General features: G+C 41.8%; 2 protein-coding genes across 3 annotated transcripts in view; both read right to left on the bottom strand.

Annotated features, from left to right (window-relative positions):
* The window catches only part of LOC120996194 (keratin, type II cytoskeletal 6A-like), a 326,905-nt gene that overhangs the window by 186,712 nt on the left and 122,785 nt on the right, over nt 1-17,408 (bottom strand). The window lies entirely within an intron of this gene.
* On the bottom strand, nt 3,744-8,962 carry LOC120996198 (keratin, type II cytoskeletal 5-like). The gene is given in 10 exon segments (XM_040425979.1): nt 3,744-4,397; nt 4,488-4,522; nt 5,098-5,318; nt 5,613-5,738; nt 7,149-7,313; nt 7,574-7,669; nt 7,778-7,838; nt 8,117-8,331; nt 8,422-8,483; nt 8,486-8,962. Coding segments are annotated over 10 exon segments (1,641 nt in total). The 5' UTR covers nt 8,895-8,962; the 3' UTR covers nt 3,744-4,146.

Genomic DNA, 17,408 nt, shown 5'->3' with positions numbered 1-17,408 from the left:
AACCTTAGAAAAATCAGTCTTGAGATATTTCTTGGCCCAGTCTTGACGTTTCAGCTTGTGTGTCTTGTTCAGTGGTGGTCGTCTTTCAGCCTTTCTTACCTTGGCCATGTCTCTGAGTATTGCACACCTTGTGCTTTTGGGCACTCCAGTGATGTTGCAGCTCTGAAATATGGCCAAACTGGTGGCAAGTGGCATATTGGCAGCTGCACGCTTGACTTTTCTCAGTTCATGGGCAGTTATTTTGCGCCTTGGTTTTTCCACACGCTTCTTGCGACCCTGTTGACTATTTTTAATGAAACGCTTGATTGTTCGATGATCACGCTTCAGAAGCTTTGCAATTTTAAGAGTGCTGCATCCCTCTGCAAGATATCTCACTATTTTTGACTTTTCTGAGCCTGTCAAGTCCTTCCTTTGACCCATTTTGCCAAAGGAAAGGAAGTTGCCTAATAATTATGCACACCTAATATAGGGTGTTGATGTCATTAGACCACACCCCTTCTCATTACAGAGATGCACATCACCTAATATGCTTAATTGGTAGTAGGCTTTCGAGCCTATACAGCTTGGAGTAAGACAACATGCATAAAGAGGATGATGTGGTCAAAATACTCATTTGCCTAATAATTCTGCACGCAGTGTATTATGTAAGCCTCGCAAAGTGACTTCAGACCTGAACTGGTCCCTAAAAATTAGGTTTTTGAAAATTTCTGAAAAATTTCATTATTTGCTTCTAAACTTCTAAGCCTTGTAATATCCCCAAAGAATGAAAATATCATTCCCAAAATTATCTAAACATGAAGAAGACATATGGGGAATGTAAAGTAATAACTATTTTTGGAGGTATTACTATGTATTATAGAAGTAGAGAAATTGAAACTTTTGGTAAATTTGGTATTTTTTTATAAATAAAAATGTTTTTTTTTTTTATTTCATATTACCAGTGTCATGAAGTACAATATGTGTCGAAAAAACTATCTCAGAAATGCCTCGCAAAGTGACTTCAGACCTGAACTGGTCCCTAAAAATTAGGTTTTTGAAAATTTCTGAAAAATTTCATTATTTGCTTCTAAACTTCTAAGCCTTGTAATATCCCCAAAGAATGAAAATATCATTCCCAAAATTATCTAAACATGAAGTAGACATATGGGGAATGTAAAGTAATAACTATTTTTGGAGGTATTACTATGTATTATAGAAGTAGAGAAATTGAAACTTTTGGTAAATTTGGTATTTTTTTATAAATAAAAATGTTTTTTTTTTTTATTTCATATTACCAGTGTCATGAAGTACAATATGTGTCGAAAAAACTATCTCAGAAATGCCTGGATAAGTCAAAGCATTTTAAAGTTATCAGCACTTAAAGTGACACTGGTCAGATATGCAAAAAATGGCCAAGTCCATAAGGTGAAATAGGGCCGAGTGCATAAGGGGTTAATAACTGAATATGACAGCAGTATAAAACCCTGGAATTTCAAACGTATTGATGCTGCAAGGGCAGAAAAATTGTGCATTTTGCCCAAAAAAGGGTGTATTATTAATAGAAGAATATAACCCTTGTATATAAAGGGTGTATCTCACACGCCCTGACCCACACTAGGCCGCAATTAAATATTTGTTCCCAAAATGGCTGTATTTTAAATACCTGACAAGAACCCCTGTATATAAAGGGTGTATCTCACACGCCCTGATCCAGACTAAGCCTCAATAAAATTTGTTTGCCCAAAATGGCTGTATTTCAAATACCTGAATAGAACCCCTGTATATAAAGGGTGTATCTCACAATGACATCTGCAGCAAAGGCTGCCAAATAAACTTTTTTTGCCCAAACGTGTGTTTGTTTAATAACTTAATATGACAGCAGTATATAAGCCTGGAATTTCATACATGCTGATGCTGCAAGGGCTATAAAATTGTGTATTTTGGCAAAAAAGTGTGTTTTTAAAAACCCAGAAAATTATGGCTGTATTTCTAGCTTAAATTGCACACTGACTAACCCTGCAAATGCACCAAATGCACCAATTTTTTAAAACCATATTATTAGTGCAGTTTTCCAAGATTGGATTTCAATGTCACAAAAGCTCAGATGCAGTGCTGGTGCACTGAGCTTGCATAAAAATGGTTGCCGCCGCCGCCCACCTAACTAACAGACTGATAAAAGTTATTTTTTTCCGGTCACTGGGCTCAGGGCAGGTTAAAAAGATTGTGCCCTGCACCCACACAACTAAATGTATGTCGATCGCTGATTTAGATTCACGTTCTGAACCAAAGATTCTCTCCTATTCTCTCCCTGAAATCACCAGCAGCATCCTCTCCTTACACTAGTAACAGCAGAGTGACGTGCAGCGCTACGTGACTCCAGCTTATATAGAGGCTGGGTCACATGCTGCACTAGCCAATCACAGCCATGCCATTAGTAGGCATGGCTGTGATGGCTTCTAAGGGCACGGAATTAAACGCTTGTTGATTGGCTGCTCTCGAGATATCGCCAAACACCGAACCCGAACCAAAACTTTTACTGAAATGTTCGGGTTCGGGCTCGGGTCCGGGGTCCAAAAATCCAAAAGTTCGGTACGAACCCGAATTTTACAGTTTGGGTTCGCTCAACCCTAATCACAGGAATATGCTAATGACATAACATGGAACATGACAACTTTGCAGTAACCAATACACACATCAAATGGGACGCTTCACATGACTTTCATATTTTTACCAAATCATGGTTAAAGGAAGGAGTAGTCTCAATATGGAACAGTATGTTTGCTTACAACTATGCATGTGCATTCATTTCTTCCTGTTATAGTCTATTTCTATAAGTAGGCACTTTCTTTAGACCACTTATTTCACCTTTCACTTTAAAATCCATTTAATCTTCCTTAACCATTTCATCTATTCATTTAAAGGAGATGTCCAGCCATGAAAACGTTATTTGGAAAACAGCCTAGGATGTTATAAAATAATGTTTCCAGTCCCCCACCAGTCATGTTCTAATGCTTCCCTGGCCCCCTGCTCTATTTCCTAATCTCTCTTCAAAATAAACATATGACTGCTATAGCCAATCTCTGGTTGCATTGGGTCACTACTACACCCAGTGATTGGTTGCAGCAGTCACATGTCTGTGTCGACAGGAAGTGGGCAGTCAAGAGCAGTGATTAATCTGAGAAGCATTTGAACAGGAGCGGTAAGGTAAGTGACTGATAAGGTAAGTATGACTTCTTTTGTTATTTTACGTCATTATGAGCTGTTTGATCAGAAAAAAAAAAAGGCTGGAAAACCCCTTTAACACCATGAATTTGACTTAAAATACCTCTGCAGCAGTGGCGTAACTAGAAATGATTGGGCCCCCCAGAAAATTCTTGAAAGGGCCCTCTACCCCAGCAACTTCTTTGCAACCCTCTCCTGCTGTGCAATCTCCACTCCTGCAGCTAGTCAAGATTGCTCTCTCAGATGAGGCCCGGCAGCCATTTCCTACACATATATACTGTATGTTATGTAACTGAATATAGTGTCACTGTATATAAGGTCATTGTATAATACTGTTGAGGGGGCCCTGACAATAAAATCTTTTAGTTCTCCTCCTGGGTTGGGCCCTTCTGAGTTCAGGCCCCAAAGCAGCTGCTTCCCCTATAGCTACGCCCCTGCACTGCAGCATTTTGGGAGATAATTATTACAGTCTACAGGTAACAACAAAGATTATGTTTAAAAAAAATGTAAAGTAGAAATGATGAAATGCACAAAAAAGTTGCAAGAATAATTGCAGTTTATTGCAGAGTACATAACATAAGACATTGTAGAAGTATTAAACAAAGTTAAGCGATAGGTAACTTGTGCTTTTTGGTTTAAAGAAGGACAAAAAGTAACTGAGAAGTGAACATGAATGGTAATTTTTTTTTCTGCTGATTGTGTTTCCAAATGAAGTACAGTATGGCTCACAAAGGTTGTGGATGAACAGTAGCCTAAATTTTGGGTTTTGATGCTGTACAGAACTAAAATGGACCAAGTGAGGTTTATAAAGTCATACCTGGGACAAAAACTGAGCCAAGATTTTTAAACTCTACAGGGTAAAACACTCTAATAATGTACAATGAATTCAATTTTTTTATGGCCATAGGACAATTTAGTAATTGGGATATATTTTTTGAGGCAGTATTAATACCTCCGGGAACTTGTGGAGGTTTTTGAAACAATTTTTACACTTGAGCCGCTGCCACCTCCGGAGCCAGAATTCGCAATTTTTCCACTGCTGGAAGTGAAACTTCCTCCACCGATACCTCCACCATATCCTCTTCCACTGCCTGAGCCAAATCCACCTCCAAAGCCATAGCCTTGACCAACTCCACCTCCAATGCCACAGGCTTGACCAACTCCACTGCTACCTCCATAGGATGAACTTACAACGGCTGTCAAAAAATAAATTGTATAGTTAGGCATGATTATTCTGTATAGAAAACACATGTGTATCTGTGTGTGAATTGGATACATAGACTTACAGATGTTTACAGGTCCTACACCTTCTCCAGTCAATCTGTAAAATAAAAAAAAGGAAAATTTTTCATTGGAAATGTGTTTGTTCAGTCACCAGCTATCAATTTAGCATAGTATCCATAATAAATCTTGGGTGCACTCTGCATAAAGATATAATTGAACTTTTGAACATTTCGGCTCAAACCACTGTACATGTGTTTCTGGCCTGCTTTGTCTATCTAAATCTATTTCCTATCTCCAAAAATCAGATTTTTGCTACATCTTTAGCACCCAAGAATTCAACATAGTAATATTCATTTCTTTAGGTTCAAGATTTGCATGAACTAGAATGGTTTGTATTTTGGGGTATCAGTAAAGGGTTTAAAGGAAACTTTCTCATTCCAATAGATCTTTGGTCTTCAACTACTGCTAGTGCAGCTACAGTTGAAATAATGGATTTGCCACCCAAATAGAGAAATATTTTAATTTGAAAAAAAATCTATTGAAAATAGTATTTTAATGGTTCATTTATTGCTACTTCGAATAAATGGGCCTGAGAAATAACACCAATTAGAGTGAAATTTAATAATATACTACATTATATAAATATATGACCATGATTTTAATTGCAGCTACCTGTACTCCTCTCCTTCCAGCAGTTTACTGTAAGTGGCAATCTCAATATCCAGAGACAGTTTGACATTCATCAGATTCTGGTATTCATGCAGTTGGCGAGCCATGTCCTGCTTGGCCTTCTGTTGAGCATCCTCCAGCTCGGCAAGCTTTTGTTTGGCATCCTTCAATGCAAGCTCTCCCCGTTCCTCAGCTTCAGCAATTTCCCTCTGCAGCTTGGCAATCTATTAATATTTTGGGTCAGAATTTATATGAAAGCAATATTTTCTAATAAAAGATAGATGGCTTCTGCCAAAATCACTGTGCTCCTTTCATCCTTTTAAGGTTTGAGATAAATCAGTTCTAGGATTCTGGGGCAAAAAATCTGTGTATGCCAATGTTTTAGGCACGCTGTTAAATTCCTTAATCCAAACTTCTTGGCAGAAGTTAAAAATCTGAGACACTATAATAATCATTATGTTACAATACAGAATTCATTCGTAGTGCCTATATTTAATCTTTCAAGCTATTTCTCTTACTTGTTTCTTCACGCTCTCAATCTCAGAACGCAGTCTGTTAATCACACGGTTTAGCTCTGCAATTTCAGTTTTTGTGATTCTTAGATCATCACCATGTCTTCCAGCAGACATTTGGAGCTCCTCATACTGCAGAAAAAAATGAACGGGAATGAGTTTATTAGCCAATACGTCAATAAGACCTTAAAAAATAGATTTTCAGTGGAGTTATACCTTAATGGGTTTTACAGCCTTTTTATATTTTTGAATAATCTAATAAACGGCTAGCTCACAGTACTTTAGCATGCAAATACCATTTATTACCACCACAATCATACTAACACATTTATTATAAAATAAACATCATATCATTCCATGTATGTCATCATTAATTTATCCATTCCAGCAACAATAAACATAAATATGCGGAGCTCATGCATATGACTAAAACTGTACTTGGAGTACTCCAATAACACACTACGGCTTCTAACGGTAATATAATACCACAGCGGTAAAGATGTATCTATAACTATTAGTCTCCCTAGCAAAGTTAATACTATGTGTGGCTTTTGGTTCTTTCTGTGGGCTATATTATCACCAATATTCAATTTTAGCCGCAATGCTACATTACCAGTTATTGGAACCCTCCTGGATCAGCTTGTTATGTTCCTTTTATTGCGCTCGGCTCTGCTAACTTTTATAGCTTCCTCCCTTAGGAGCGTTCTGTTTGTCTGCGCGCCCCTTCTGCTATGTCTCTCCTCGATGTGTGCGCGGCCAGCACGGCGTCCCATGTGCTAGTCGACGCAACTCAAAACCAGGAGTAGACACAGCAAGATACCGGGAGTGGACACAGCAAGGTGCCAAAGGTCAATGCAGCAAGTGCTAGCCATGCTAATTAGAACACAGTAGATGTAGCAGAGTCCAGCTGGAATGGATTAATGATTAATGACATACATGGAATGATATGATGTTTATTTTATAATGTGGTAGTATGATTGTGGTGGTAATAAATGATATTTGTATGCAAAAGTACTGTAAGCCAGCCGTTTATTAGATTATTCATTTGTGGTTGAGCTTCTTTATAGTGTATTCGTTTTTTATAGTTTTGGCCTACCCACAGGATAGGCTATCAATAACTCATTAGTGGGGGGTTCGACCCCCGAACTTCCATCGATCCCCTGTTCTGCAGTAGCTTAGACACCAGAAATCAGCACCAGAACTACACAGCTACATCGACTATGTAGTGGATGTAGCTGGTTACTGCAGCACTGCTCCCACTGAAGTGAATGGAAGCCGAGTCACAGTAATTAACTCCACCCATTATACAGAATGCATGACGCTGTAGTTCTTCAACTTCTGGTGCCAGAGCTATTAAATAACTGCAGATCGGCAGGGGTGTGGGTGCCATTCAGTTATTGCTAGCCTATCCTGAGGATAGGACATCAATATAAATTGATTAAAAAAAATACTTTAACATTTAAAATTTACAAAAAATGAAAGATATCAAATACTACATTACTATAAGCTATAGATCCATCACTGGTATTAAGATCTACTCACCTTGGTTTGGTACCAAGACTCGGCTTCCTGTCGGCTTCTGTTGGCAATGTCTTCATACTGAGCCTTGACCTCTGCGATGATGCCTTCAAGGTCCAAATATCTGTTATTGTCCATAGACAAAACCACGGATGTGTCTGAGATTTGTGCCTGCATCTGGGCAATTTCCTGAAATCAAGGTGGGAAATTTGCTACATTTTGTTATTGTGATGGAGATAAAAACCTTTGAAGAAACACAGTAGGAAACATCTGTATGGTCCCACTGCTTGCTCAATATATTTGTATTACACTTTACCTTATTTACTATTGGGCTATTCAATATTTTGTCAAATATCTTTTTAACCTCCAAATTATTGCCTCGTGTTCTGTGTATACATAAAGTTGACTAAATGCTATGAAATATAGCAGAACAGTGAAACTATAATTACCGCTTCATATATGGCCCTCAAGAAGTTGATCTCATCAGTCAGAGAATCCACCTTAGATTCCATCTCTACTTTGTTCATGTAGGCAGCATCCACACCCTAGGTAAACAACAGTCAGACAATCAGTCAGCATCCTACAAAGAAAACTGCGGCTCCACTCATTACTGTAGTTAAGGGATTTTTCAGAGATCTTGAGATTATAATCACCTTTTTGAGCACCACAAATTCGTTCTCTGCTGCTGTTTTCTTGTTCATTTCATCTTCATATCTAAGCAAAGAGAAGTAATTATATTTTTATGCTAATCAACTAAAAGCACAGTGTATTCATAGTCATTTTCCACAATGAGAAATATGCTATGTCATGTCAGTTAGAATAGATCAAGTTTTATAAAAAGCATGTTGTAATATAATAACTAGTCAAGACCTTCTTATAATAAACATTAAACAATCTTGGAGTGTAATGGCTGTAATTCTAAAGAACAATTCTAGATTTTTCAGATTTAAAAATTAAATATGCTCTAACAAGTAAGAGGCATCTTCACTTACTTTGCCTTGGAATCCTCTACAGCATCTTGATTGTGTCTCAACTCTGGTTCCAAACGAGACCTAGCAGCTGCTAGAACGTCAACTTGTCTCCGGAGATTATTAATGAAGTTTTCAAAGAGGGTCTCAAGGCCATTTCTAACTGTTTTGACTCCCTGTTCTTGCAGGAGGCTCCATTTGGTCTCCAAAACCTTGTTCTGTTGCTCTAGGAAACGTACCTGTGGCACCAGAAAGCAATTATATAAAAGAATTGTGCCATAAATCTTCCAGGTCTACAAGGGTATATAAGAAGCATGAAGACTACCTACCTTGTCGATGAAGGATGCAAATCTGTTGTTGAGAGTCTTAATCTGTTCTCTTTCTTCTGTTGCACTCTTTGAATATTTGAGTCAATTTCCAAATTGAGAGGAGCTAAAAGGCTTTGATTAATTGTGACTTGTTGGATCCCTCCAGGTGGGCAAACTGGAAATCCTGGTCCACCTCCAAATCCTTGCCCAGCACCAAATCCTTGCCCAGCACCAAATCCAGAACTTATACCGAAGCCTGCTCTACTACCAGCTCCAAACCCAGACCCATATCCATAGCGGGACTGAGAGCCCAATGAAATTCTTTTGTTTACTCCTAAGCCACTAAGACTTCTGCTGCCAAAGCCACCAGAGCTTACCCGGCCACCACCACTACTACGAGAGACAGAGACTGAGCTGAAGCCACTTCGGTTTAGCCCTAATGGTACTGCAGAAGCAGCGCTGAAGGTTTTTTGAAAAGTTGTTTGGCGAGACATAGCAATAGTCCTTTTGGATCTATGATGCTAAGTATGAGAAGAGAAGAAGGCAGAGTGAACTGCTCGGTGGTGAAACACCCCTTTATATCTGTCTCAGTATGTGGACTTGGTCCAGGGAAGTGTATGTATCATCTTGCCTAAATAATTGGTTTGGCATCCCCTGCAGCAATCTAAACACTGAGCTCATCTGATTAACACACACGTTTCTATTATATGTAGTGTTAAAGGGAACCTGTCACCAAAAAAATGCTTACTAAGCTGTTACTAGTACCTTATAGTGCTGCAAAGTAGTTTCCTAATGCACTTTTTCATCGTTTAGCCGCATCTAGCCTCCTTGAGAAATCAATGTTTTATTCAGCCGCTGCCCCCTGCATCAAGTCAGGCTTGAAGTCAAGGGGGCAGCGGCCTAGGCGTCTCCAATGCTGTTCTCCCCACTCCGGCTGAGTGTACAAGCCGGAGCCAGGATCGCGCTACAGCAGCCCTTTACTGCGCATGCGGGCTGGGAGCGCGGTCCCGGCACTTAGATCCGGCTTGTCAATAAAGGCGGCGGGAGGCGGGGAGAGCAGCATTGGAGACGCCTAGGCCGCTCCCCCCTTGACTTCAAACCTGACTTGAAGCAGGGGGCAGCGACTGAATAAAACATCGATTTCTCAAGGCTAAACAATGAAAAAGTGCATTAGGAAACTACTTTGCAGCACTATAAGGTACTAGTAACAGCTTAGTAAGCATTTTTTTGGTGACAGGTTCCCTTTAAATCTATTCAATAGCTTGGAGTCTGTGTGAATCCCTTCATCCATTCCAGACAGGTTACTATTATAAATCTGCCTTCTACCTAGCAAAAGTCCTGTGTAAATCCTAACGCACTAGCCTGCTGCTTTATAAACATGAAGACCTGGTATTCATATGAAGATAGATAGATAGATAGATAGATAGATAGATAGATAGATAGATAGATAGATAGATAATAGATAGATAGATAATAGATAGATAGCTAAATAGATAGATATGAGATAGATTGATAGATAGATAGATAGATAGATAGGAGATAGATAGACAGTCGGTCTGCATGAACAATTCAGAATAACTAAACAGTGCAGCACTCAATTTAATTAGGGCACAGCAGTGTCGCAACCATGACACAACCGGCTGCATGGTTGTATCCTTATGTAGACTGATATACATTATGAGATGCTGCAGTATACGGACATGATGAGAGCCTGTAGTATATAGACAGACATGATGAGATGTTGCAGTATATTGACAGACATGATGAGACCCTGGAGTATATTGACAAACATGATGAGACCCTGCAGCATATAGACAGACATGATGAGACGCTGCAGTATATAGACAGACATGATGAGACACTGCAGTATATAGACAGACATAATGAGACCCTACAGTATATAGACAGACATGATGAGAGGCTGCAGTATATAGACAGACATGATGAGACACTGCAGTATATAGACTGACATGATGAGAGGCTGCAGTATATAGACAGACATGATGAGACGCTGCAGTATATAGACAGACATGATGAGACACTGCAGTATATAGACAGACATAATGAGACCCTACAGTATATAGACAGACATGGTGAGAGGCTGCAGTATATAGACAGACATGATGAGATGCTGCAGTATATAGACATATGGCATACATATTAGGACATCCTCAGATATCATCCACAACTCCCTCCTCCGTCAGGCAAAACTCCATCCTCCATCAGCCACAACTCCCTCATACCTCAGATGTCAGCCAAATCTCCCTCCTCCCTCATCCAAAACTCCCTCCTCCATCAGGCAAAACTCCCTCCTCCGTCAGGGAAAACTCCATCAGTCCTCCTCCCTCAGACCAAACTCCCTCCTCCATCAGCCTAAACTCCCTCCTCCGTCAGCCCGAACTCCCTCCTATCTCAGACGTCAGCCAAAACTCCCTCCTCCCTCATCCAAAACTCCCTCGTTCCTCAGACGTCAGTCAAAAAATACATCCTCCATCAGCCCTCAGCCTAAACTCCATCAGCTGTCATTGGTCAGACATCAGGTGTCAGCCCTCAGCCTAAACTCCATCAGCCGTAATAATAGGCAAAACTCCATCCTCCATCAGCCACAACTCCCTCATACCTCAGATGTCAGCCAAATCTCCCTCCTCCCTCATCCAAAACTCCCTCCTCCATCAGGCAAAACTCCCTCCTCCGTCAGGCAAAACTCCATCAGTCCTCCTCCCTCAGACCAAACTCCCTCCTCCATCAGCCTAAACTCTTCCCCGTCAGCCCGAACTCCCTCCTATCTCCTACGTCAGCCAAAACTCCCTCCTCCCTCATCCAAAACTCCCTTGTTCCTCAGACGTCAGTCAAAAAATACATCCTCCATCAGCCTTCAGCCTAAACTCCATCAGCCGTAATAATAGCATGTAAAATATGTTTACAGCAAGCGCTGGCACCACAGATCATTGTCTTCACACATTATTTATATATTATGAACACTAATACAGGCACCAGTACTGGATACAAGTTTCCTTGGTGTATAATTGCATTGATGTGTGCCCCCAGAACAGTTAAAGAACCAGATCATGACATATATGCCATCATCCACCCATCATAAATCTACCCCCATCATCTCATTTATTATTCATCTCTCTATCTATCCTGAATTATGTGTAAGCAGACCTGTCATATTTATATGATAACGCAAAGCATATTTCATATGATAAATTGCGCTAAAATGTTCTTTGCTTACTAAACGGAATAAGTAATAGTACAAATATTAACAGACAAAAAACTAAATTGCAAAAGTGCCAGCGAGATTTGAACTCATGACGCCTGGTTTACAAGCCCATCACTCTAACCCCTGAACTATGGAGCCATCTGCTGTTAGAAATAGAAAGTAATCTCATTCACCTGTAGGTGAACCAGTCTCTAGAGGCTGCCGATGTAACGTGTGCTGGAGAGAAGCCCGTATATGTCAGTGGCTGAACACGGCGTGCCTCCATTATACACCAAGGAAACTTGTATCCAGTACTGGTGCCTGTATTATTGTCCATAATATATAAAAAATGTGTGAAGACAATGGTCTGTGGTGCCAGCGCTTGCTGTAAACATATTTTACATTCTATTATTACGGCTGATGGAGTTTAGGCTGAGGGCTGACACCTGATGTCTGACCCTTGACAGCTGATGGAGTTTAGGCTGAGGGCTGACACCTGATGTCTGACCCCTGACGGCTGATGGAGTTTAGGCTGAGGGCTGACACCTGATGTCTGACCCCTGACGGCTGATGGAGTTTAGGCTGAGGGATGACAACTGATGTCTGACCTCTGATGGCTGAGAGCTGACACCTGATGGAGTTTGGGCTAAGGGCTGATGGAGGAGGTATTTTTTGACTGACGTCTGAGGAACGAGGGAGTTTTGGCTGACGTATGAAGTAGCAGGGAGTTCGGGCTGGCGGAAGATGGTGTTTTGCCTGACGGAGGAGGAAGTTGTGGATGATGTCTGAGGATGACCTAATATGTATGCCATACCACTGGGGTATCTAGGATGGTGCACTCATTTACCACCCGTAGGTCATGGACCATCCTATATACAGGGGGTTGACCTTTTATTCTCTTTTTCTTAATGGGGTACAATGGAGAATTACAGGGAGAGGACGTTAGCTTAACTGCCCCATTTTTCAACAAGTCTTGGACCTGATGTGAGATAGCATCTTGTTGGGCACTAGACAGTGGGTATTGAGCCTTATAGGGTAACACATTCGGATTTTTGAGAGTTACCACTGCCGGAGGCACTGGAAGCCTACCAATATCTGCAGATCCTTTTGCCCATAAACTAGATGGTAATTGATCAAGCTCAGGGGCTTCAGCTGAGCTGTCCTTAACCTCTGCCTGTACTGTCTGCAGAGCCATGAGTGCACAAGTTTGTTCAGGATTTAGGCCGGTGGAGAGAGTAACAGTGCCGTCTTCATGGAACTGTATATTGGCCTGTATCTTTTGTAAGAAATCAGCTCCAAGTAAATTAAGGGGGCAGGTGCTACTTACAACAAATTGGGATAAAGTTCCCGGAGGCAAGTGTAACTGAGGACTGCAACTTGATACCTCTAAGGATTTGGTGGTGGGATTATGTTGAACAACACCTTCAAGTCCATAGCATGGAAGGGTTATGTCAGTAAGCCAGTTTGGAAGGGCGACAGTCTCAGAGACTACACTGCGGGCTGCACCAGTGTCAATTAGAAATGGGATGTCTTTTCCGGCTACCTCCAGAGTTATACTGGGGGAGGGGCCGGCAGGAGGTACTGTGAAAACCCTCCTGACACTGGTTTGCCTGCTTCCTATACTAAAGGAGGGGGAGGAAAGTCTGACTGTTGTTGACTTCCCCTTATTGGTAAGCTTGCCACAGATGGCGACTTCGACAATAGCGTTTGATATGACCTGGCCTGCCACACCCAAAACAGACTCGGGGCAAGGACTGATTGTCTGCACTCATTACAGCCATTATGGCTCGAGTTTTCCTTGGGGCATTTGCTTCCAACCCTTTTGCTATCTGTTCTAACTGGTCAAAGGGCAAGGACTTCCATTCAGGACGGTCTGAAATTAACAGTTTGTTTATTTCTGGGCGCAGACCGTCCACTAGGGTACGGGATAGAAGGCGCCGGTGGACAGGTTCTTTCAGATTAAATCCCATGTCCTGATAAGTTTGTTTAACCCTCAGTGCAAACTTCTCTGTCGATTCTGTCTTATCTTGTGTAATATCTTGGAGCGTAGAAGACTGTTCTGCTAACTTCTCCTTTGCCCACGCTTGCAGTCCATGTATGAAGTGTACTCCAGAATCTTCATCACGGGGATCAAAATTGGCCCCGTTCAAAGTGGGCTCTTTTATGTGGTCTAGCACTATAGAGGAATAATCTCCTGTTTTGTTTTCTACTATACTCTTTAAATCGGACCATGTGCAGCCATATGTTTGATAAACCTGCTGCATTTTCCTGTAGAATGGCATGGGATGTGTTTCTGGGTCAGGCAGCATATTCACTATGGTGAACAGCTGTTGTGGTGTGAAAGAAACATATTTGGGTGGTCCGGTGGGTGGTCTTATCTGGCCAAAAGTGTTAACTATAGTTTCATAAGTTTTGAGTTCTGTATCCTTTATCTGATTACGTAGGGTATTTAGTTGGTCTTGGAAATCCGTGCTATGGGGGAACAACCGTCTAATGGTTGCAACTTCATCTGGGGTGCCTTCATATAGATCACCGGGTCCCCCTGGTGACTGTGCAAAAGATCTTGTATTAAGACTGGGGCTAACTGGCTGCTCACCTACGGGGGTACCAGTACTGTCTGCAGGGTATTGCTCTGCTGACTCTTGTGCCATATTACTAGTTGTTGTCACTGCCTCACCTTTTTCATCCTTTCCGGCAACCATGATATTCATAGGTAACTGTTTAACTGTCCCATCTGGATAGACTATGGGATATAATGGAGTAGCTTTTGAGACGGGAGGTTTTGGGCAGACAGGTATCTCTGGTCCCCTATGGGGCGGTGGCTTTGGATAAGATGGTGCAGTGGCTGGGACTGGGAGGGTACTCACAGGAAACATGGACACATGATGATGTGGGCGTGGTGCCCCACAAGCTAGACAATTTTTTCTAAAGATTGGATTCTGTTGTCCACATACATTACAAACCCATGCATCATCAGCTAACTTGACGCCATTTTTATAGTGCGGTAGCCGGTCAGCACTTCCTAATTTCTTCATGGTACAAACAAACATCTTTAACTTTTTATCATATTCCTGACATCCTCCCGTCTCCTCAAATTCCTTACTACAATCCCGCCATGCTCTGACTAGCGGAGTTAACTTTTGATCCTCTAGTTTTCCTAGTTTTTCCTTTAACAAGTTGTCCCATGTTTCACTACACAGGGTTCCACCTTTTGGTATACCAAAGTTCTTTTCTAACCTACTGAAACCCTTTAAGAATTTCTTTCCCTTTCTGTCTTTCACATACCGGGTAGGTATGAAAGAGTCCTCCTTATTCAAACTCTCAGAGTTTCCCATCGCAACTCACTCTGCGGTCGTCCTTGAGCCTACTGGAGCCTACTGGAGCCGACCAGGGGAAGGACTAGACGGATACGTGCCTGCAGCCTGCTTTGAGTCTAATTCTGAGGCAAAACACTGGCCAGCAGATTAAACTAATTCCTCCCCTTCTGAGACCTCTTCAGTGACGGACAGGTACACTGACTGTCTGTCAGGTTCAGGCACATGAGGCAATCTTTGACAGGCTCAGTAGTGATCTCGTCTCCTTCCCCACGTTCAACAAGGCAACACAATAGGAACTGTCACAAAGATCTTCATCTTTCAAAGTATACACTATTAAACTGTGGGGTTCTTACTCACATGTCCTCGAAGATGCCCCAGACTGCTGCCGCACCCCTCCCTCAGACTGATTGTGAGAGGCTACACCAGGGGACACACTACAAGTAGGATAACTTCTATTTTCCTTCCTTATTTTACGGGCTGAAGTCCCGGTGTCCGTTAGTGCGCCTCCCCTCGTCTGGTCTCTGGGGGTACAGGAACAGGGGGTCCTCTCTCCGAGCCCCAGGTTGGGCGCCAAAGTTGTCCTGGTCCTGGTTCGGTTCTGACCCAAACATCAGTAACTTTGTGACAGCTGTTTCCAATTTCTCTATTCTTAGGCAATATTGCAAATCTGTGCGCATAGAGAGAGGAACTGACTCATGAGACGTTATGAGACAATACTCTGTTTTATTTGAGGAAGTTACATTTTTTATAGTCCCTTATCAGGGCGTTATCTAATAATCTAATAAGCATTTATGATAGGCTTAATATTAATGTCCAGTATCTCAAGTACACGTACTTAGTTCTGCAATTCGCTATATATGGATATAAAAGTGCGCAGATTATGTTATCCTATCGCATACAAGCTTTATTCTTATGTACGTCATGTGCTTAATGTACTTCTATAAAAAAAAAGCAAGCATATGATTCTTTGGTAATTGCAATACTGAAAAGGAGAAGTAGGGGAGAAGAAAGAGGGCGGGACAGACAGACGACAGGGGGGAGAGACAGACATGGAGAGACAAGAGGCTGATGATGAGAGAGAGATAGATATGAATCAAGGATAAGAATACATTATGTCATCCCACTCTATAATTCCATAACACGTCCTTTTGCGGAGGTGAGAAACCTGGTCAGTCAAACCCAAGGCAACATCATCGACCTCATCCCATATACGTTTTTTCTGGAGAGTTCCCTGCGAAGAGTGCTGGATCAGGCTGTAGATGAGCATGAAGAGGAAGAGTTGTGGTCACCATCACCACCAGAAGCAGCCTTGTCGTCATCGATTGCTGGACCTGCGGCAACGCAGAGAGAGGAGTCTGAAGAAGAGGAGTCAGAGGAGGAAGGTGGCTTTGAGGAGGTGGAAGACCAACCACAGCAGGCGTCCCAGGGGGCTTGTTGTCACCTTTCGGGGACCCTTGGTGTTGTACTTGGCTGGGTGGAGGAAGAGACCTTCAATGACGTTAGTGAGGACAAGGAACGGGACATGGCTAGCTTGGTATCCAACCTTGTGCAAATGGGGAGTTTGCGGTTGTGCAAATGGACTGTTTTCGGGTTGTTTGCGGTGCGTTAAACAGGGAGTTTGGTCTGTCAGAGTTTGGTCTGTCACTGTGAAGCGGGCGTAACCCTTACACTACCTGATCGATACAACATCATACTTGATCGTATGCACACACTGGATGTTTTAAAGCACGTTATTCCAAACAATTTAGGAATGTTAGGTGATTTATGCCCTTTATGGATTAAAACCCGACTCTGCGTCAACTACGTAATTTTCCATGGGAGTTTTGCCATGGATCCCCCTCCGGCATGCCACAGTCCAGGTGTTAGTCCCTTTGAAACAACTTTTCCATCACTATTGTGGCCAGATAGAGTCCCTGTGGGTTTTAAAATTCGCCTGCCTATTGAAGTCTATGGCGGTTCGCCCGGTTCGCCCGTTCGCGAACATTTGCGGAAATTTGCGTTTGCCGTTCGCGAACGGAAAATTTTATGTTCGCAACATCTCTAGTCCAGACCTGTAAGGACGCACTCAGGCTGATGTCAGTAGTAAGTATATAAGGCAAGCTGGACAGATTTTGATAAAGTGATCTGTTATAGTGCTATCCGTTTTGAAATTTAAGATGGATAAATGCAAATGTGTTAACGATCCAGACAATTTCTGCTAGATATGTGGCAAATACACTACTTATGATCAGCGCAAGAATCTGACAAAGCGAGTGCGTCTTGCAGCTCTGGATGCATTTGTACCAGTAGTGCAGAACTTCCTTGGGAACAGATGAGCTGCAAACTATGCTGAATTAGTAGACAACATGCTTACAGCATATGAACAACTTGGCTGCCGAATGTCATTGAAAGTGCATTTCTTACATTCCCATCTTGACTTTTTCCCACCTAATTTGGGACACGTAAGTGACTAACATGGAAAGCGGTTCCATAAAGATATTTCTACAATG

Source organism: Bufo bufo, chromosome 3, assembly GCF_905171765.1.
Source record: "Bufo bufo chromosome 3, aBufBuf1.1, whole genome shotgun sequence".
Taxonomy (NCBI): Eukaryota; Metazoa; Chordata; class Amphibia; order Anura; family Bufonidae; genus Bufo; species Bufo bufo.
The sequence above is the reverse complement of the archived record's forward strand: the minus strand, read 5'-3'. Positions and strand labels throughout refer to the sequence as shown.